A 22,658-nucleotide genomic window follows, 5' to 3' on the forward strand; every position below is an offset into this window, starting at 1 on the left:
CTTATAATCTGTGTTTAGCAAAGATATTGGTCTATATGACGCTGGTGAGAGTGGATCTTTCCCTTGTTTTAGTATCACTGTAATTATTGCTGTTTTACATGAATCTGGTAAGTTTTGTGTCTCATCAATCTGGTTGATTACATCCAGGAGGGGCGGTATTATTAGGTCTTTAAATGTTTTGTAGAATTCTATTGGGAGTCCATCCTCTCCTGGTGTCTTATTATTTGGTAAATTTTTTATTATCTCTTGTATTTCTACTGTTCCAAATGGTTCTGTTAATTTATTTTGTTCCTCTATTTGTAGTTTTGGTAGTTCAATTTTAGTCAAAAATTCATCTATTTTCCCTTCTTTCCCTTCGTTTTCGGTTCGGTATAATTGTTCATAGAATTCTCTGAAGTTTTCCTTAATTTCTTTTGGATTATATGTAATTTGTTTGTCTTTTTTCCTTGTTGCCAATACCGTTTTCTTAATTTGCTCTGTCTTAAGCTGCCATGCTAGGATTTTGTGTGTTTTTTCCCCTAGTTCATAATATTTCTGTTTTGTCTTCATTATATTCTTCTCCACCTTATATGTTTGTAATGTTTCATATTTTATTTTTTTATCCGCCAATTCTCTTCTTTTGGTTGTATCTTCCTTTATTGCTAATTTTTTTTCTATGTTTATTATTTCCCTTTCCAACTGCTCTGTTTCCTGATTATAGTCCTTCTTCATCTTGGTTGCATAACTTATTATTTGCCCTCTAATGAATGCTTTCATTGCGTCCCATAGTATAAACTTATCTTCCACTGATTCCGTATTTACTTCAAAGTACATTTTTAATTGTTTTTCAATAAATTCTCTAAAATCCTGTCTTTTAAGTAGCATGGGGTTTAATCTCCATCTATACATTCTTGGAGGGATGTCTTCTAGCTCTATTGCCAATAACAGGGGTGAGTGGTCCGATAATAGTCTAGCTTTATATTCCGTTTTCCTAACTCTCCCTTGTATGTGGGCTGATAACAGGAATAGGTCTATCCTTGAGTATGTTTTATGTCTAGTCGAGTAGTATGAGTATTCCTTTTCTTTTGGGTTTTGTTTCCTCCATATGTCCACAAGTTTCATTTCTTGCATTGATTTAATTATAAATTTGGTTACTTTGTTCTTCCTGTTAATTTTTTTCCCCGTTTTATCCATATTTGGATCCAAATTCAGATTGAAATCCCCTCCTATTAGTATGTTCCCTTGCGTATTAGCTACCTTCAAAAAGATATCTTGCATAAACTTTTGATCTTCTTCGTTAGGTGAATATATATTAAGTAGATTCCAAAGCTCTGAATATATCTGACATTTTATCATAACATATCTCCCTGCTGGATCTATTATTTCCTCTTCTATTTTAAATGGCACATTTTTGCTAATTAATATAGCCACTCCTCTTGCTTTTGAATTATACGATGCTGCTGTTACATGTCCTACCCAATCTCTCTTTAATTTCTTGTGCTCCATTTCAGTTAAATGTGTTTCTTGGACAAATGCTATATCTATTTTTTCCTTTTTCAGTAAATTTAGTAGTTTCTTCCTTTTAATTTGGTTATGTATTCCATTAATATTTAGAGTCATATAGTTCAGCGTAGCCATTTTATATTTTGTTTATCTTCTCTTTCCGTTTTTCCATCATTACCTTTCCTCCTTTTCCATTTCTGTTTTCTTATTTTCAACTCTTTACCAGACAACATTCCTACAACATCTAACATTTTCCTTATTCTCCTATTTCTATCTTCTTTATCCCCAATCTCCCCTTCCCCTCCTGAGTTGGGGTGTCGGACTTTTTCCAAGAAAATATGTGGCCTTGTTTAATTATTAATTTTGTTTCTGTTCTCAGATATCGGAAAGCCCTTCTGAAATTATGGAGTCTTTAACCAAAATGTACAGTATCCCAAAGGATAAACAGGTGAGTGCCCCACTCTGCCACGCTGGGCGTCTGTCACTGGTGCCAGTGAGATTGGCTGAACTGGATGCATCCCCTCCCTTCAGGAAGAGTACAAAAGGGAACAGAAGGAAAAACATCTCATCTGAATCCTAAATCTACTACCTTGGACCTTGAGACTGTGTCCATTAGTTCTGGTCTCCCCCACGAATGGGAACAACTAACCAACCTCAGTTCCTTTCAGAATTTTATGGTTTCTGTAATATCCTTTGTTTCTACAAGATCCGCCATTCAACGAGATCACGGCTGATCTGTTGAGAGGCTCATCTCCACCGACTTGCCTTTTCCCCATATTCCCTCATTTCCTTATGATGTAAAAATCTATCCAACCTTGTCTTAAATATATTTACTGAGGTCACCTCCACTGCTTCAATGGGCAGCGAATTCCACAGATTAATCTCTGGGAAAAGCAGTTCTCCCCTGACCTCACTGGAAAATGTCTGCTTGCATTTACTCGGTCTATATCCCTCATCATTTTGTGCACCTCAATCAAATCTCCCTTGTTCTTCTACACTTCAGGGAATAAAGTCTGAACCTGTTTAACCTTTCCCGTAATTCAGTTCCTGAAGTTCAGGCAACATCCTAGTAAATCTTCTCTGCCCTCTTTCTATCTTTTTGATATCTTTCCTGTAGTTGGTGACCAAAACTGCACCCAATTCTCCAAATGTGGCCTCACCGATATCTTATACAATTGTTACCATAACATTGCCGACGATTTAAACGTTCGTTGAATTCTCTTTGCCTTCGATAGATGCTACTTTTTACACACATAAGGCTCGCTCACGGTTTCTCGAATCACAAGAAGCGGCTTCAAGCAGTACAAGCCCGGTTGCACGCAATCTCCATATTAGGTGAGAGACTCCGACCAGTCACAAGAAAATGGGAGGGTGTTGCTTGTGTTTTGTGTGTCCTGGGAGAACACGGGGGATATCTCTTGGTCACAAGTGCATCCGGCTGAAAGGAGCCAGGGAGATGTGATCGCTTTGGTCCATCATTGAATGGACCAAAGCGTGTGTTTCTTTTTTTTTTACCTCGGCCAGCATTCTTGGGGGAGGTGGTTTCACTGTCAGAGGTGCTATCCTGAGCCCCTCGGAGATCCCTGATCACTGTTCTTTTGTACAGTGGAGTGGGAGTTGCCTCTGGCGTTCTGGGGCCAACCTTAATACTTCAGTCAACATTACCATTGCAAACGATCTGACTATTGTCATATGGGGCGGCACGAGTAGTGTAGGGGACACCACGGATAGCCTAGTGGTTACGCAACACTGTTACAGCGCCAGTGATCATGACTGGCGGGTCGAATCCCGCACCTTCTGTAAGGTGCTTGTAGGTTCTCCCGTGTCTGCATGGGTTTCTTTCCACCGTTCCAAACGTACCAGGGTTGTAAGTTAATCGAATGTAATTGGGCGCCATGGGTTTGTGGGCCTAAATTACCTGTTACTGTGCTGTACGTCTAAATTTAAATTTAAAAATCACTGAGAGAACAAAATGGATGGCAGCATTTGCTTCCCCACAACATTGACCTCACATCAGAAGTATGTCCCAGCTGAGTAACCTTCTTGAGACCTGTTCGGAAGTCAGTTTGTTAGTCCACTAGCTGCCCAGGACCCCGAAGGAAGGTTGCTCACTCCTTTGGGTGGGCATGAAAAGGGATTACCATTACCCAAGTGAAACTCTGATAATCTGGTATCTGGTGATCAAGTGTGTGGTGGGGTGGGAGGGGGAAGGGCAGAGCCTTCACCGGAAAACCTATGGGGCATAGAACGATACAGCACAGAAACTGGCCCTTCAGTTCTTTGTCCGCAAAGAGAAAAGAAATGAGGTCACCAGGGTGGGGGAGTGGAAAGGGATGAGGTGTGTCCTGGTGACTATTCACTGACCTCTTGTACCATCTTGCCTCTCCAGTTTACTCTAACGCGCTCCAAGAGTCCGCCAACAGCATATTGTACAATGGCTTGATTGAGGAGCTGGTGGATGTTCTGCAGATTGCTGACAAGCAGCTGATGGTGAGTGTCTGACCAGGATCGTACCTGACCCCAAATGAGAGGGAACGTGGCAGAGGCTAAGTGTGGAGTGGTGGGGGTGGGGTGGGGGGTGGAAAGAGGTACAGAAGACAGTGAAAGGGGCTGCAGTTTGTTCCTTGACCTGATTGGGGCAGACTGTTGTTAAGACTTCATAAAGCATTTGTGAGACCACACTTGGAGTACTGTGTATTGTTTTGGGAGCCCTATTTGACTAAAGACGTGCTGGCATTTGAGAGCTTTACTTGACTGATACCAGGGATGAAAGAGTTATTTAGCTTGAGGAACAATAGTCGGCTATTGGACTGTATTCATTGGAGTGCAGAAGGATGAAGGGAGGACTTGGAGGCATTTTGAATCCTGGTCACAGCAGATGCAGCAAAGTTGTTTCCTACGGTAGGGGAGTTTAGGACAAGAGGGCACATCTTCAGGATAAAAGGACCTCCACCTGGAACAGAGATACGGAGGAATTTCCCAATCCAACCCAATTCAGGATAAAATGGGCGTCAACTTCAAACAAAGACAGAGAAACATTTCTTTAGCTGGAGGGTCTTGAGTGTGTGGAACTAGTTGCCACAGGTAATTATGGAATTAAGCTCATTGAGTGTATTTACGGCAGAGATATTTGATCAGTCAGGGCATCAAGAGTTACGTGGAGAAAGCCGGGGAGTGGAAGCATGGGTCTGCTCATGATAGAATGGTGCAGCAGATTCGATGGGCCTACTCCTGCTCCTAGATCTTGTGAGGATTGACCCTGTAGAGAAAGACTGGATAGATCATGGTCATCTTCATTGGAATTTTAATGTGAGAGGGGTTTTTGCTGAATCTCTGTCCTGACAAATCACGTTGGATGCCTCGAGAACATTCCCGGAGCTGGGGAAGACCAGAACATGGAGGTTACTGTCTGCAGAGAAAGGAGGGAGGGGAGAACCATCAAGGATGGAGAACCTCTTCATTTGAAGAGCGGTGAAATGAGAGAACTGCCCGCAACTGCAAGTTGCAAAGGCCAGACTGTTGGGTGACTGACTCCATGCGGGAGTTGGATGCAGCCTGTGGGGGATGACAGGGGGCATGGATGGACAGGGGAATGGGTTCTGGAAGTTGCATGATCGGGTTGGAAGGTGGTGCAGGTATGAGGGACCGAATGGCCTCCGGCACCTGTTTTGTAGGATTCGAGGGGGCAGTGAGAATCTGGTTTATCATCAAGAACATGTGTCACAAAATTTGTTGTTTTCTGCAGCAGTTTTGGGTGTTATAGGTGCAAAATTGCTATAAATTACAGTTCAATAAATGCTGTATTTAAAAATTCATGCAAAAAGTGGAAAAGGTGTGGGAGTGTTTGGTTTATTGATTATTCAGGAATCTGACGGCAGAGGGGAAGAAGCTGCCCTTGTGCCACTGAGTGCTCGTCTTCCGGCTCCTGAACCTCCTTCCCAATGGGAGCAGAGTAAAGAGGGCATGGCCTGGGTGTTGGGTGGAATGTATAGAGCTGCAACACTACCTCACAATTCCTAAACTGAATCCTTCCAACTAATTAATCTTGTGAAAAAATTGAATTTAGATATACAGCATGGTAACAGGCCCTTTCGGCCTACGAGCCCCTGCTACCCAATTTGCACCCAATTAACCTACACCCCGGAACTTTTCCAATGGTGGGAGGAATCCTGAGCCCCCAGGAAAAACCTAGCACAAACTCCTTACAGACAGCGTGGATTCAAACCCCAATTGCTATTGCTCTTAAGGCGTTGCGCTAACTGTTATACCAACCATGCCACCCAATGAACCCAGCATCCTATAGGCATTCTTAACTATTCTATTAACCTGTGTGGCAACCTTGATGGATGTATGGATTTGGACCCCAAGGCTCTTCTGTCGTTCCACACTTTTAAGAAACCTTCCATTAACAATGTGGTCTGCCTTGAAGTTCGATCTTCCAAAATGCAACACTTTGTCCTATCTCTGCCTCTCATTTTTTACAGACTGCTATTAAGCCACCTCTCAACTTCTGTCGCTCTACAATTTGGCTTTCTCAAGTCACGGGCAGGGTGTGGAGCCCACCCCACCGCTGGGGTACAATGTGGTATAGGTTTCACTCCCCTTGCTGCCTACGTGAAATGATTTTTCCCTGCTCTTTTATTGACAGGACATTAAAGCTGCCTCCTTGAGGACGCTGACGTCGATCGTTCACCTGGAGCGCACGCCCAAGTTGAGCAGCATCATCGACTGCACAGGAACGGCCTCTTACCACGGCTTCCTGCCTGTCTTAGTGCGGAACTGCATCCAGGCCATGATAGGTGAATGGATGGACTCGAAGCTTGGTACCGAGGAGGGAGAGGTGCTGGTCTGTGGTGGAAGTGTGGGGGAGGTGCAGCTCGATGTTCCTTTTGGTCAGTGGGGCGCAAGATCGGAGGGCGATCTGAGCCAAACCGGGTGGGCTCAGAAAGGCAATTGGTTCAGCACTGGTGGGTTGGGCCGAAGGGCTACAGAGCTCTGGAGTGACTGGCAACTGCGTGTCCGCTCCTCTGGTCCTCCTACAATTCAAGCAACAAGTAGTCCACTCATTAACATCCCTTTTTCTGCAGCATTGCACAAGCCATTCCATAGAACCACAGAATACTGCAGCACAGGAACTGGCTCTTCAGCCCTTCTCGTCTGTGCTGAACTGTTAATCTGCCAAGCCTCATTGATCCGGCCATTGCCATTCAAAACTCTCCCATCCAGGAACCTTCCATTAAAAGTTGAAATTGATCATGCATTCATCACCTTGTTCCACGCTCCATTTTCTAAGCACCTTGCCTTTCACCCTCAAATCTATGTACTCTAGCTCAGCTATTCTCAGTTGGCTTTCGCCCCACCCTCGGGGACCACAACACATTTAAGGAAGGGGTCAAGGACTGAAGTTGTAAAATATTTTTTATGTAGTTGGTAGGAGAGAAATACGAAGGAAACCAACTAAATTTGCCTGCCTCACAGGGAAGGGGGCCCATTAACTTTGAGCAGAGTCCTAGAGGACCATAGCTAAGAAAGGGTTCAAATAGCTGTCGAGTTCCTGTCTCCCCCAAACTCGATGGAAAAAGACTGCTTGCATTTACTCTACACCAGTGGTTCTCAACTTTTTTCTTTCCCACTCCCATCGGTGCTCTGTGATTAGGGAGGGATTGCTTAAGGTGGGATGTGAGTGGGTAGAGAAGGTTGAGAATCACTGCTCTAGATCCATTTGTTCCTGAAATATTTTGCTTGATAAAAATTGTCATTGGTCCATTTCCTTTTGAGTTATGAAACTGCACCTAACGAGTACGATTAAAACAGTGGTTTTCAAACTTTTTTTCCTACTCACATCCCACCTTAAATAATCCCTTAATAATCACAGAGCACTGATGGCCTAGGGAATACTTAAAGTGGGATGTGAGTGGAAAGAAAAAGATTGATTTTTCTACACCTCTATCATCTCCCCTCATTCTTTTACGCTCCAGGGTATAAAGTCCTAACCTGTTTAACCTTTTCCTGTAACTCAGTTCCTGAAGTCTGGGCAACATCTGCTCTCTCAATCTCATTGAGATCTTTCCTGTGGTTAGGTGACCAAAACTGCACTCAATACTCCAAATTTGACCTCATCAGTATGTGCCAAACTAATGTCCTGCCTCGTCCCACTGACCTGCATCCATATACCTGTCCAAATTTTCCTTGAATGTTAAAATCAAGCCCACATTCACCACTTCACCTGGTTCCACACTCCCACCACTCTCTGTGAAGGAAGTACCTCTAAACTTCTCCCCTTCACCCATGTCCTCTGGTTTGCCTCTCACCCAACCTCAGTGGAAAAAGCCTGCTTACATTTACACTCTACTCCTCGTAAATTTCTATACCTCAGTCAAACCTCCCCTCATTCACCAACACTTGAGGGAATAAAGTCCTAACCTGTTTTACTTTTCCCTGTAACTCAGTTCCTCGAGTCCTGACAACATGCTTGTACATCTTCTCTGCACTATTTCAATCTTATCCATGGAAGGTCAGCCAATACATGTTCTATATCAGTGGTTCTCAACCTTTTTTTTGCCACTTGTACCTCCTTAGTAATCCCTTACTAACCACAGAGCACCCAATGCCTTGTGGTTAGTAAGGGATTGCTTAAGGTGGTATGTGAGGGGGGGGGGGGAATCTCATGTGCATCAGTTTTAATTTTAATTTTATCCTGCTGTTAGATCCATCGATGGAGCCGTATCCCCATCAGTTTGCGACAGCGCTATTCTCGTTCCTCTACCACCTGGCCAGTTACGACGCTGGCGGGGAAGCTTTGGTCTCCTGTGGAATGATGGAAGCCTTGCTCAAGGTAAAACGGCACTTCTTGTGGTGACGGTTTCAGTCTGCCACGTTGAAACTGTTTTAACAAGAAAGGTGTGTTAACCCTTGGAAAGGCCTGTCCCAGGTCAGTGAGCCTGCTTCCAGGAACTGCACCTGGACAAGGTGATCTCAAGGCCTTAAGGGTGCAGATGAGATGCAGTGGAATTGTACCTGGGTCAAGAGCCTCCAGGTTTGCTCCCAAACCTTCTCTGGAATTACATTTTGTTTTGAAAGTCGTGAAATGATAGAGTAAAAGAATTGCGAGACATCTCAATGTATAAAATTCTGAAAGAAAGAAGTGAGGAGATGCTTCCACCGGCTGGTGAGACAAGAAATCAGGAACACAGCCTCAAGATTCCGTGGGTTGGGAGGGGTGTCGGGGGTTGGGGGGGAGTAGATTTCGGACTGAGTTGAGGAGGAACTGCTTCACCCAGAGAGTAATGAATCCGGGGAATTCTCTACTTGGGGAAGCAGGGGGAGGCTGCCTCATTAAATGTGTTTATCTCACAGTCTGACTATTGAGTGGAAGGGGAATGAAGGGTGATGAGGAATGGATGAGTGGGTGGAGACCAGTCCGCGGCCAGCTCAGCTGTGACCTTGTTGAACATTGGAGCAGGCTCCAGGGGCCTAGTTTGCCGACTCCTGCACTCGTTTCTTGCGTTCCCGTTGATGCTCCTCATGGAAAGGGCAGATTGGCTGTGATGAGGAGTCATCCAGCTCGTGTTGGCAATGGGTTGGAGCAAAGGGCCTGTTTGATCCATGAGCATCTCCAATTTGGCTTCAGCTTCATGTGGAATGCAATGCGCAAACATGCTGGAGAAACATGGCAAGTAACGCAGCATCCTTACGAAGGAAAAGGGAACCAGCATTTTGGGCCCGAGCCCTCTGTCAAGGTACAAGTCCAAAAAAAGAACGTGCCTGAGTAAAAGGGTGGGGGGAGAAAAGTTGATTAGCTCCGGCTTTGTACTAGTTGGCTGCTCTTGCATGAACCCAGTCTGTTTACAATGTTGTCCTTACAGTTCATCGTTATTGTCTTGGCCTTCAATGATGTACTGTGAGTTGACACTCTTTTAAATGGTGTCTGTGTGGCTGTGGGAGCACTGGAGGCGAATGCTTGGACGCTCAGTGACTTCGTGGGGACTCTCTCTTGCTCCTCTTTCTCTGACTGCAAGGGGCACTAGGCAATTTCTGCCTTTTGTGTATTTTTTTTAATTAAAAAAAATGTAGACATACAGCATGGTACAGGCCCTTTTGGCCCATGAGTCCGTGCCGTCTAATTAAACCCAATTGACCTACAACCTCCAGTATGTTTCAACCGGTGGGAAGAAACCAGAGTGCCTTCCCTCCCCTGGGGAAAACCTACTCAGATATGGGGAGAATGTACAAACTTCTTACAGGATATCACAAGATTCGAACCCAGGACCCAGTTGCTGGCATTGTAAAGGTGTCACGCCAACCGCGCAAAAATGTGTTCTATCACATTTTCTGGTTTATTACATGACGATCTTAATTCTCCAATCCCCACCCCCCACAACGCAAGAGGTCCCGACTCTGCTCCCACCCCCACAATTTGCATTCATTAGCTCAGTGGTTCTCAACCTTTTTTTTTCCCACTCACATCTCACTTTAAGTAATCCCTATGCCATCGGTGCTGTGATTAGTAAGGGATTGGTTAAGGTAGGATGTGAGTGGGAAGAAGGGAAGACCCAATTGCTCTAGACCCAATTGTTAGTGAAAAATTTGCTTGAGAAAAATTGTCATTGGCGCATTTCCTTGGGAGTTCTGAAACCGTGCACCTCATGAGTCAATTAGGGATGATTAAAACAGTGGTTCTCAACCTTCCCTTTTCACTTGCATCCCACCCTAAGCAATACCATACTAATCACAGAGCACCGATGGCCTAGGGAATACTTAAAGTAGTATGTGAGTTGAAAGATGCTGAGAACCTCTAGGCCCTTTATGGTGGCCTGAACACCCCCTTGTAAAGCACCATAATCCTCCCCCTTGCGGTTATTGACATACTCACTTGAATGTGGCGGAAGCGCCTCCGAGGCACCGATGGCAACCCTCTTCCGGGAAGGATAATAGGCGCTCCACTGACGCATTTGAATGTGCAGCTGCTGTAAGCGGCAGCATGGGGGTGGGCTGATGACTCTCATCAGCCCGTGACCTAACTCACCGCTGCCTGAAGCACCCCCACCCCTGCTGCCTGACAGCCCCCCCCTGCCCCAGACAGCCTCACCCCTGCCCCACCGCCTGACAGTCCCTGCCCCACCGGGGAAGGGAGGTTGTCAGTGACCGTTGTGGGATGTCAGAGCAGGGGTGGCCGTCTGGGGATGTCGGTGGTGAGGGGGGGTGGGGGGGAGGGGGTGCTGATGCAATGTCACAGCCCGGCTGGCAGCTCTCTGCGGCTCAAAATGCGGCACATCAATTGCTGTTTTCCCTACCCATAATCCCCCACGCAGCTGGAACAGTTGTGGGAAACCCAGAGTGGTTCCACCTGCGTGAGAGATTATGGGTAGTAAAGACGGCCATTGCTATGCTGCATACTTATTACGGGTGGCGCTGCGGCACCAGTCGCCCTGACTCCATCTGATCCGGAGACGCTATAAGGCGGCCCTGGATATGAATAGGCCCTTCAGGTGGACCAGTTAATGCTGCAGCAGCTTTTTAGGGCTGCCACCTGAAAGGTGGGGGTTCGCAGTTTTAAATCTGCTCCTGTCGCCGGCCTCAAGGAGGATGGTTCACCTGAAAAGGCCTACTGTGTTAGCTGATCTCCCTCTGCAGATTAAACCTCTGGTCCCATCACGAGCTGCCCTTGTACGTCTCCAGTATATGGGTGGAGTCTCGATTTTTCTTTTAAACCCCTGGAATGTTCATTGAACTTCCCTTGTTCCTGGACTGTAGATGGTACAAAACGATTGTACTACTGTGAAGTTATTTATTTGCATTCGATATCTGCGAATATTCATCTCTTTTGAGTATCTTTATAATTAAGTACCGATTATGCGCAGCTTAACATCCATGATACATTCTTTGAAATTGGGCATTACGTGATGTGGACATTGTGCGAACACCATATTATATACTTAGCAAAGCTATGGGTTCTGAACTTACGCTAAATTAAACTGTTTAATTTTTTAAAAAACTGTTTAATCTTTTATGTAAAGACATTTTTAACCTATATCACACACAATTTAACAAAGAGGATCAGAATCCTCCGAGTTGCTGTTCTCAACTCCCTCATAGTGTTCCCAACAATACACGAGACCAATGACAGACACACGGCAAAGGAGTGGGGCGGCCAATGGGATATCACGCTACTGCAGCAGACAGAGCAGAGGGGCTTAGCGAAGCAATCTCCCAGTCTCTCCGATGTAGAGGAGGCCCTAACAGGAGCACCAGATGCAGCAAACTACCTCGGCAGAATCAGAGTGAAGAGTTTCAGGTCAAATAGCCTCCACTGATGAACTGTAACGCTGTAATGCCCGAAGGACCTGGCTGAGGCTTTTCTTCAGGCACATGTCCAGTGTTGTTTACCTAGATTGCCTCCAAAATCCCTCCAGTACGAAGGGATTGCCTTTTCTTCATAAATGTCTTTATCTTCAGCAAATACTGCATTAGCATTCCTCTCTATCAGTGAGAAGCATTCAGTGTTTGGGTCCATCTCTTCAGCAAATTGTTAAGGTCTGCAAAGAATTTGACTAACGCCTTAACAGTGAACCTCTTCTGCACCTGTTCTTCTCCTTCTGCAGTTTCCTTTTCCCTCGCCTCTTATTCAATTGCGGTTACCCGTTCTTCGATCGGGATTTCTGACTGAAGTCCATTATAACCCTATCGGACCATGGACGTACATGGGGTCAGACGTTGCCCATACCTGCATACTATCGGGGTTTTAAATACCAGTTTGGTTCCAGCAAGTATGAATTTGGTGCATACATATCACACACACACACACACACACACACACACACGACTACACGTAAACATGTACACTCACTCTCAGTCACACATACTTATTTTTTCATGCTCTCGCGCGTATACACACACAAACACACAGAGTAATTTTCAGGAATTGCGTGTGTGATATACATGTACAAACAAAATCCTGGGTGCTGGAGCAGATCCAAGATTCAAGATTATTTTATTGTGGAGGAGTCACATTATGGAGTAGTGGCCGGTCGGGGAACTCCAGCCCTCTCCGGAAAAGTTTAAAAAAAGCAGAGAAAACGCAAAGACAAACACGAAAATTAAAATAAAGTGAAAGTAAAGGTGGGAAGAAATGGAAGTAGAGGACTTAAAAAAGAAATCAGAAGAATCTAATAAAAAAAGTTAAAGAGACACAAGAGCTCAGAAGATAGATATAATGGAAAATTATAATAGAAGAAATAATATAAAGATAGTGGGCCTTAAGGAAGATGAAGAAGGCAAGAATATGAGAGAATTTATAAAAGATTGGATCCCCAGGGTCCTAGGAAGACCAGAATTACAGGAAGAAATGGAAATAGAAAGGGCACATAGAACAAGAGAAAATATATTGGAGAAAGCATTGAAGAAAATAAGAGAAGACAAAAAGCCACTGGAATACAAAGGTCAAAAATTTTTTAAAATCCAGATATAAGTTTTGAACTCCTGAAGAAGAGGAAGGAGTTTAATACAGCAAAAGCAATCCTATGGAAAAAAGGATATAAATTTATGCTAAAGTACCCAGCGGTACTTAAAATAGTTATTCCAGGGCAGCAAAACAGACTATTCTCGGATCCGGAGGAAGCACGAAAATTTGCAGAACAACTACAAAACAGACAGAGAGATGAAGACATGTAACGAGAGCAAAAATGACCACGAACTATATGTATGTGTGTATATGGGTATATATATATGTGTGTGTGTATGTATATATGTGTATACATGAGTGTGCGTATTTAAAAGAAAATATATAGAGTATAGATAAGAAGTAATAAGGGAAAGAAAGGAAGTAAGGAGGGAATTAAGAGAGTGACCTTTGTTGTATATGAAAATTAAAATCTTTTCTGGGGGGGGCTGGGTGGGGAGGAGTTACGGTCACTGCGAAATCAGTTGACGCTTGCGAGTGAATTCGCAAATCCAAATGGAGAGGGGAGATGTGGTTGCCCGACAAGGGATAAAGGGCAACTCAGGAAGGGGAGGGGATAGTGGGGTTAAAGAAATTTTAGATAGGAGAATAAAGGAAATGTTTGATGTTTTAGAAATGTTGTCTTACAAAGTGTTCAAAAAAAGAAAGCAGAAATGGATAAGAAGGAAAGGTGATGATGAGGAAACGAAAAGGAAAGATAAACAAAGTATGAAATGGCTATGTTGAACTATATGACTTTAAATATTAACGGAATACATAACCAAATCAAAAGCAAGAAACTGCTAAATTTGCTGAAAAAAGAAAAAAATTGATATAGCATTCGTGCAAGAAACACACTTAACTGAAGTGGAGCACAAGAAATTAAAGAGAGATTGGATAGGACATATAACAGCAGCGTCATATAATTCAAAAGCAAGAGGAGTAGCTATATTAATCAGTAAAAATGTACCAATTAAAATAGAAGAGGAAATAATAGATCCAGCAGGGAGATATGTAATGATAAAATGTCAGATATATTCGGAGTTTTGGAATTTACTCAATATATATTTACCTAACGAAGAAGATCAAAAATTTATGCAAGATATTTTTTTGAAGATAGCAGACACGCAATGGAACATAGTAATAAGAGGGGATTTCAACCTTAATTTGGATTCATACATGGATAAAACTGGGAAAAAAATTAACAGAAAGAACAAAGTAACCAAATTTATAATTAAATCGATGCAAGAAATGCAACTTTTGGATATATGGAGGAAACAACACCCAAAGGAAAAGGAATATTCATATTATTCGGGTAGACATAAAACATACTCAAGAATAGACCTATTCCTGTTATCAGCTCGCATGCAAGACAGAGTTAGGAAAACGGAATATAAAGCTAGACTATTATCGGACCACTCACCCCTGATATTGACAATAGAGTTAGAGGACATCCCTCCAAGAATGTATAGATGGAGATTAAACTCCATGCTACTTAAAAGGAAGGATTTTAGAGAATTCATTGAAAGACAAATTAAAATGTACTTTGAAATAAATACGGAATCAGTGAAAGATAAGTTTATACTATGGGACGCAATGAAACCATTCATCAGAGGGCAAATAATAAGTTATGTAACCAAGATGTAAAAGGACTACAATCAGGAAACAGAGCAGTTGGAAAGGGAAATAGTAAATGTAGAAAAAGAATTAGCAATGAAGGAAGACACAACTAAAAGAAGAGAATTGGCAGATAAAGAAATAAAATATGAAACTCTACAAACATATAAGGTGGAGAAGAACATAATGAAGACAAAACAGAAATATTATGAACTAGGAGAAAAAACACACAAAATTCTAGCATGGCAGCTTAAGACAGAACAAACTAAGAGAATGGTATTGGCATCAAGGAAAAAAGACAAACAAATCACATATAATCGAACGGAGATTAATGAAAACTTCAGAGAATTCTACGAACAATTATACCAAACTGAAAACGAAGGGAAAGAAGACAAAATAGATGAATTTTTAACTAAAATTGAACTAGCGAAATTACAAACAGAGGAACAAAATAAATTAACAGAACCATTTGAAATAGTAGAAATACAAGAGATAATAAAAAAATCTACCGAATAATAAAACACCAGGAGAGGATGGATTCCCAATAGAATTCTATAAAACATTTAAAGATTTATTAATTCCTCCTCTCCTGGAAGTAATCAACCAGATTGATAAAACACAAAGCTTACCAGTTTCATGCAAAACAGCAATAATTACAGTAATACCAAAGACAAGGAAAGATCCCCGCGCACCAGCGTCATATAGACCAATATCTTTACTTAACACAGATTATAAGATAATAGCTAAACTATTAGCAAACAGATTAGCCGACTGTGTACCAAAAATAGTAAATCTAGACCAAACTGGATTTATTAAAAAAAGATGAACAACAGACAATAATTGTAAATTTATTAACTTAATTCATGCAGTAGAAGGAAATAAAGCTCCAACAGTTGCGGTTGCTTTAGACGCAGAGAAGGCCTTTGACAAAGTAGAATGGAATTATTTATTCAAAGTACTACAAAAATTCAGCGTACCAGAGAAATATATTAATTGGATTAAAGCATTATATAAGGGGCAAAAGTGACAGTAAATGGATATATATCAAAACAATTTAACTTAAGCAGATCAACAAGGCAGGGATGTCCACTATCTCCCTTATTGTTCGTGTTAGCCATAGAACCACTAGCAGAACTGATAAGAACAGAAAATAAAATAAAAGGGATGAAAATAAAAGACAAGGAATATAAAATCAATTTATTTGCAGATGACGTTATAGTATACTTAACAGAACCAGAAATATCAATAAAAGAATTGCATAAGAAATTGAAGGAATATGGAGAAGTGTCGGGATACAAGATTAACGCAAATAAAAGTGAAGCAATGCCAATGAATAATGCAGATTTCTCAAAATTTAAGAAAGAATCACCATTCAGATGGCAAATGCAAGCAATGCGATACCTAGGTATACAAATAAATAAAAACCTCGGCCATCTATATAAACTCAATTATTATCCACTAATTAAAAAATTACAAGTCGACTTAGAGCATTGGAAAGACTTACCACTAACACTAATAGGAAGGATAAGCTGTATTAAAATGAACATTTCCCCAATGATACAATACCTATTTCAGGCATTGCCAATACACTTGACAGAGAAATTCTTCAAGGAGTTAAAGAAAATAATAAGGAAATTTTTATGGAAAGGGGGGGAAACCGAGTATAGCACTAGATAAATTCACAGAATGGTATAAACAAGGAGGCTTACAACTGGCAAACTTTAAAAATTATTATAGAGCCGTACAATTAAGATACCTATCAGATTTTTATCAAACAAGGGAAAAGCCAGATTGGACTAGATTAGAACTAGATAAAATAGGGGAGAAGATACCCGAACATATATTATATAAATGGGATGAAAAATTGGTACAACGTAGGAATTCTAAAGTATTACATCATCTGCTCAATATTTGGAAGAAGTTTCATGTAGAAAGGAATAAAACAAATTACCAACTACCAAAACTAATACTGATGCAAAATCAGCTAATCCCTTTTACAATAGATAACCTTTCCTTTAGAGAATGGGAGAAAAAAGGGATCAAAAGAATAGAAAATTGCTTTTCAGGAAATAAATTATTATCCTTTGAACAATTGAAGGATAAATATAATATAACTCATGATACAGTGTTGGCATACTACCAACTGAAATCCTACTTGAAGGACAAATTGGGAAGCAGTCTGAGGTTACCAGAGGGAAGTAATTTTGAATATGTGATTCCAGACACAATGATAATCAAAAAATTTATAACAAACATGTATATTAAACTACAAGAAAAGGAGAATGAGGAAACAAATGGTAAAACTAAACAAAAATGGGAACAAGATCTAAACATAAAGAAGGAAACATGGGAGAAGTTATGCTCAGGAACTATGAGAAATACAATAAATACGAGGTTACATATGATACAATATAACTGAATACACAGGCTATATATTACACCTCAAAAGTTAAATAAATGGGACCCAACAGTATCTGACAGATGTTTTTTCTGTAAAAAGGAAATGGGAACAACAATTCATGCAATCTGGACATGTGAGAAAGTGAAAAAATTTTGGGAAGATCTAAACCAGATATTAAATAAAATCACAAAAAGCAATATACCAAAAAACCCAGAGATCTTCCTCCTAAGTAACATAAAAAACAAAAAATTTGGACTTGATTTGGATGGTGCACAAAAAAGATTTGTTATGATAGCCCTAGCTGTATCAAAAAAATGTATTATGTCAGCCTGGAAATTAGAAGATAACTTGAGAATACAACAATGGTATATAGAAATGAATAAATGTATTCCATTAGAAAAAATAACATATAATTTAAGAAATAACATTACAATATTTGAACAAATATGGGAGCCATACATGAAACATAATAGAGAAAACCTACCGTGGACATCTACCACCTAAAATGACAGAAGGAGAAGAGAATGAAAATAACTGATTCAGTGGAATTTTTTGTTTATTTTTATTAAGTGACAACATTGTTTGACGGGTTTAATGTATCTTATTTTCTGAACTTGAAATGAATGGGAGCGTAGGTAGGGAGGGTGGGATGGGAAGAGGGAGGGGGAGAAAACGACACTGCATATATTTGAAAAGGGAAATGTATGTATCTTGATCAAAGTGGTTTATAGTGTGAAAAATAAAAAATTAAAAAAAAACTGCTGCCAAAAAAAAAGATTATTTTATTGTCCTGTAATAAAGCAGAAAATGAGATATTACAATTAATTTCCTTTTGATTGCCATAAGGTGGGCAAAGGTTTGCCATCGGCAGAAATTGCCCGGTGCCCTTCACAATTAGAGAAAGAGAAGCAAAAGAGAGAACCCCCCTCACAGTAACTGTGCCTGTGGTTTGCCACCCCCCCAGCATTCCCGCACCCTCCTTAGCCACACTGCCTTCAGCCTGAACTATTAGCAACACAAGCTTTAGATCCGAACCTCTGACACAATCAGAAAGCTTTTAGCACCCTCTCGCATTCCAGTTCCGATTCCTAGTATCCAGTCTTCAGCAGCCTGCAGTTTGCTGCGAGTCCCTTGACCGTAGTCACCAGGAGCTCGCAGCCTGCGTGGGTCCCTCACTTTGAGTCACCAGCAGCCTGCCGTCCGCATGTTCTTCAGCTGCTTGCTGGTCTGTCACTGTCCCATGGGTCACCTCTTCTGCTTCTTCTCAAACTGGGACGGGGGGGCAGTGGATGGTGTGGTTGCAGTGCTTAGGAGATTTAGTGGCCACTAATTGGGAAGATCCTGCTCCAACCAATATCTTTTTTGATGGTGGTTCTGGAAAAGGATGGAAATAAGGGTGCCACAGTTACAGCACAGCAACCTGGGTTCTAATCTGCACGGAGTTTGTACGTTCTCCCCGTGTCTCCATGGGTTCCCCCCCACCCCCAGGTGCTCTGGTTTCCTCCCACTGTTCAAAACGCTCTGGGGGTTGTAGGTTAATGGAATGTAATTGGGCAGCCTAGGCTCATGGGTCAGAAGGGCCTGTTGCTGTGCCGCATGTCTGTATGTATGTAAGTGCTACACTTCCCTCCTACACCTCCACCTCTTTCCTCTCCACCATTCGGAGCCCGAAACACTTCACTTCTGATTCTGCTGCATCTGGTGCTCCTGTTGGGGCCTCCTCTTCATTGGAGAGACTGGGAGATTACTTCGCTGAGCCCCTCTGCTCTGTCTGCTGCAGTAGCGTGATCTCCCATTGGCCGCCCCACTCCTTTGCCGTGTGTCTGTCCATGGTCTCGTGTATTGTTGGGCTAGGACAGCCAGCAAATTGGAGGAACAACACCTCGTATTCCATCTGGGCAACCTCCAACTGGATTGCATTAACATTGACCTCTCCAGTTTTCATTACACCCACACCCCCTATTCCCCCAGCCATCAATTCCTATTTCTTCGTATAACTTTGTGACTCCATCTTTTTCAGTTTCCCTCTGTCTCCTTTCTCCAAACTCTGCATTCAGAGAGCCACCTCAATCCAATTAATTTTTTTTAAGCCACGCAGCACAGTAAAAGGCCATTTGGGCCTACCAGTCCGTGCTGCCCAATTTACACCCCATTAACCTTCAACAACCAGTATGTTTTGAATGGTGGGAGGAAACCAGAGCCGCTGGAAAAAGCCCATGCAGACATGGAGAGAACGTACAAACTCCTTACAGACATTGCAGGATTTGAATCCTGCTGTGCTAACCGTTACACCAAATTCTCACCTTTCCCCTCCTGTTCTCCTATCTATGTCCAATTATCTCTTTTTGTCTGTTGGTCTGTGCTCCTCCCCCTGCCTCTTCTTCTCTCAGCTTTTTAATTCAGCCTTTTTTTTAACCATGAAGAAAGGCTCAGGTCCAAAATGTCGGTAATATATCTTTACCTATATCTTTATCTTTACCTATGGACACATGCTGAGTGCAGGTGCTCCCCTGCTTATGGTTTTTCAAACGTACGTTGGTTCAAATCCATATTTTCAATTTTGAATTCCGATCTGTTCCCACGTTTGTGGTATGGTCTGTCAGAAGAAATGGATGTCAATTACAAGAGATTTGTAAGAGCTGACAGGCATATACAGGATGCCCTTGCTGCAGAGAAATTTACAACATAAAGGAGAAACAAACTCTCTAGTCAAAAATTTATATCTTCCTGAAGAAGACGATGCTTGTTAAACTAGTGTCAATGCCCCGGGGCCTTCAACGAGCATGGATACCCCAGCGTCTTCAAGAGCGTTGATGCCATGGGGCCTTCAACAAGCGTTGACACCCCAGCGTCTTCAAGAGCGTCAATGCCCTGGGGCTGTCAATGAGCGTTGATGACGCTCTTCTGAAGCATTATCAGTAGAGAGTGAAATTGATGACCCTGTCTCTTTAGCATCCCCACCATTCAGCGATTAATTTTAGTACAACGCTTCAAGCATTCTTCATGCCCAATTTGTTTTCAGCTGTGTACGTTAATGGTTTTTCAGTGAGGAACGTTTAGCGGCCCTCGGACTGTCTTCACTGGAGTGTAGAAGAATGAGAGGAGACCTCAGAAAAATTTTGAATGCTGAAAGGATCTGACAGAGAAGGTGTGAAAAAGATGTGTCCCTTGGTGGGTGAATCCAGGACAAGAGAGCACAGTCTTAGAATGAGAAGGGACCCATTTATAACAGAGACGAGGAGAAATTTCTTTAGCTTGAGGTTTGGGTATTTGTGGAATTCGTTGCCATGTACAGCTGAGGGGACCCAATCACTGGGGGAGTTTCAGGAGGGGATTGACAGGTATCTAATTAGGGGATCAAGGGATGTGGGGAAAAGGCCAGAATTTGGAACTAGGTGCAAGAACGGTTTAGGTCAGGGTGGATTTGCGGAGCAGACTCAATGGGCCAAATGGCCTACTTCTGACCCTTTATCTTGTGAAAAAAGGAATACAAAACATAATTATAAAAAATGGTAGGAGCTGTATTCTTTTTTTGAACGTGATTTTTTTTCCGACTTACGATGGGGTTGATGCAACATAACCCTATCGTAACTTGTGGAGCACTAGTACCTCCAGGATTTCAATGTTTTAACTACAATCACAGCATCTGCAGACTTTTGTGTTTCTCTTAAAATTTAATTGACGCAGTTGTGATTTTCCACGTTGTCTTCTCTTTCCTAAGGTGATCAAATATCTTGGTGATGAGCAGGATCAGATCACTTTTGTGACCAGGGCTGTTCGAGTAGTTGATCTCATCACCAACCTGGACATGGCGGCCTTCCAATCGCACAGCGGACTGGCCGTTTTCATCAACCGACTGGAGGTACGTGGCACCTGAGCCAGAGGGGAGGCAGACACTCGCAATGTGTTCCTGGAAGTGTGGTCTGGCACGCATGTTTGAAGGAAGTGTGAGTGTGGAGCAGCTTCTCTGTCCAATCCTGGAGTGTGTAATGGGATGATGTGGAAGGAGCTTCACTCTGTCTCACCCCAGGAGTGTGTGATGGGACAGTTCAGAGGGAGCTTCACTTTGTGTTTGACCCCAAGAGTGTGTGATGGGACGGTGCGAAGGGAGCTTCACTCTGTATTTGACCCCAGGAGTGTGTGATGAGATGGTGCAGAGGGAGCTTCTCTCTGACTCCGGGAATGATGATGGGATGGTGAGGAGGGAGCTTCACTTTGTTTTTGACCCCAGGAGTGTATGATGGGACAGTGCGGAGGGAGCTGCACCCTGTGTCTGACTCCAGGAATGTGTGCTGCGATGGTGTGGAGCGAGCTTCACTCTGACTCCAGGAATGGCGATGGGATGGTGAGGAGGGAGCTTCACTTTGTTTCTGACCCCAGGAGTGTATGATGGGACAATACGGAGGGAGCTGCACCCTGTGTCTGACTCCCGGAGTATGTGCTGCGATGGTGTGGAGGGAGTTTCACTCTGACTCCAGGAATGACGATGGGATGGTGAGGATGGAGCTTCACTTTGTGTTTAGCAGAGTGAAGCTTGTCTCTGTTGTCCAGGCTCACACCTTGGGGAAGGAAAGCTCGGAGCTTTCCTTGGACCTCCCTGTCTTGCTTTCCCTGCTAGCTTGCATCACAGCCCCAATACCTTAAAGTAGTGGACTTCCCCCAGCACATCACAGGCAAAACTCACCCCCACCTTTGAGCACATCTACCTGAAACGTTGCAGCAGGATCACTCAGGACATGCTCTGTTCTCTCTGCTCCCATTAGAAAAATAATAGAGGCCTTGGGTTCTGTGCCACCATGTTCAAGAAGAGTTGCTCTCCCCCAACAATAGGATAACTGTACTCACTCAGAGACTTATTTAAAGACCCTTATGCTTGTGATTTATTGCTGTTCACCTAGTATTTGCAAAGTTAGTTTATAGTTACTGGTCTAAAGATTTGCTAAAAAGTGTAATGCTGGAGGAACTCAGCAGGTTTTCCAGTGTCTATAAGAAGTAAAGATACTGATGTTTTGGGCCTGAGCCCTTTTGGAGATATGAGTAAAAACCAGGCAGGCGGCTGAATTAATAGGCTGGGGAGAGGGAAAGAGAGGGCAGGGGGTGGAGTACCGACCAATGGAGATGAGTACAGGCGGACAGGGGAGAGGGAAGGCGATGATCGGCGGGGGTGGGGTTTTGCTCTGTGAATGCAGAGCTGGGGTAAATGAGACAGAGGTGGGGGGGGGGTGAAGAGAGAGAGAGAGCAAGAGGAAAGGAGACAAAGGAATAGATATGACACCTCATATCTGCTTTTTACTCATACCCTGAAGAAGGGCTCAGGCCCGAAACATCGGTGGTATATCTTTACCTACGGACGCTGCGAGAATGGCTGAGTTCTGGCGGCATTTCTGTGTTTTTACTGCAATCAGAGTATCTGCAGACCCTTTCGTTTCACTCCACTTAAGATTTGCTAAACCTGGCCTGCAGGAAAAAGAATCTCAGAGTTGTATTTGATGTCATGGATGTAGTCAACTCACTTTGGACTTTTTCCTCCTCTTCAGCACGAAGTTGATATTTGCCGGAAAGAGTGCCCTTTTGTCATCAAGCCAAAGATTCAGCGATCGAGTATGGCTCAGGAGGGTGAGGAGATGGAGACAGAATCTGAAGGTAACTGCTGGTTGCTTGCTTCCACCCCGCCCTCCACCCCCACTGTGGTACGCTAATCCTCTGTACCTTATTCGTCGT

General features: G+C 42.9%; 1 protein-coding gene across 10 annotated transcripts in view; it reads left to right on the plus strand.

Annotated features, from left to right (window-relative positions):
• huwe1 (HECT, UBA and WWE domain containing E3 ubiquitin protein ligase 1) overlaps positions 1-22,658 on the plus strand; it is a 283,531-nt gene that overhangs the window by 87,526 nt on the left and 173,347 nt on the right. For all 10 annotated transcript variants that reach the window (XM_069929120.1, XM_069929126.1, XM_069929127.1 and 7 more), the window contains 7 exons: positions 1,862-1,930; positions 2,718-2,817; positions 3,872-3,972; positions 6,131-6,281; positions 8,190-8,317; positions 20,659-20,799; positions 22,475-22,580. In XM_069929120.1, coding sequence (XP_069785221.1) covers positions 1,862-1,930; positions 2,718-2,817; positions 3,872-3,972; positions 6,131-6,281; positions 8,190-8,317; positions 20,659-20,799; positions 22,475-22,580 — 796 coding nt within the window. The remainder of the gene's footprint in view (positions 1-1,861; positions 1,931-2,717; positions 2,818-3,871; positions 3,973-6,130; positions 6,282-8,189; positions 8,318-20,658; positions 20,800-22,474; positions 22,581-22,658) is intronic.

This window comes from Narcine bancroftii, chromosome 3, assembly GCF_036971445.1.
Source record: "Narcine bancroftii isolate sNarBan1 chromosome 3, sNarBan1.hap1, whole genome shotgun sequence".
Taxonomy (NCBI): Eukaryota; Metazoa; Chordata; class Chondrichthyes; order Torpediniformes; family Narcinidae; genus Narcine; species Narcine bancroftii.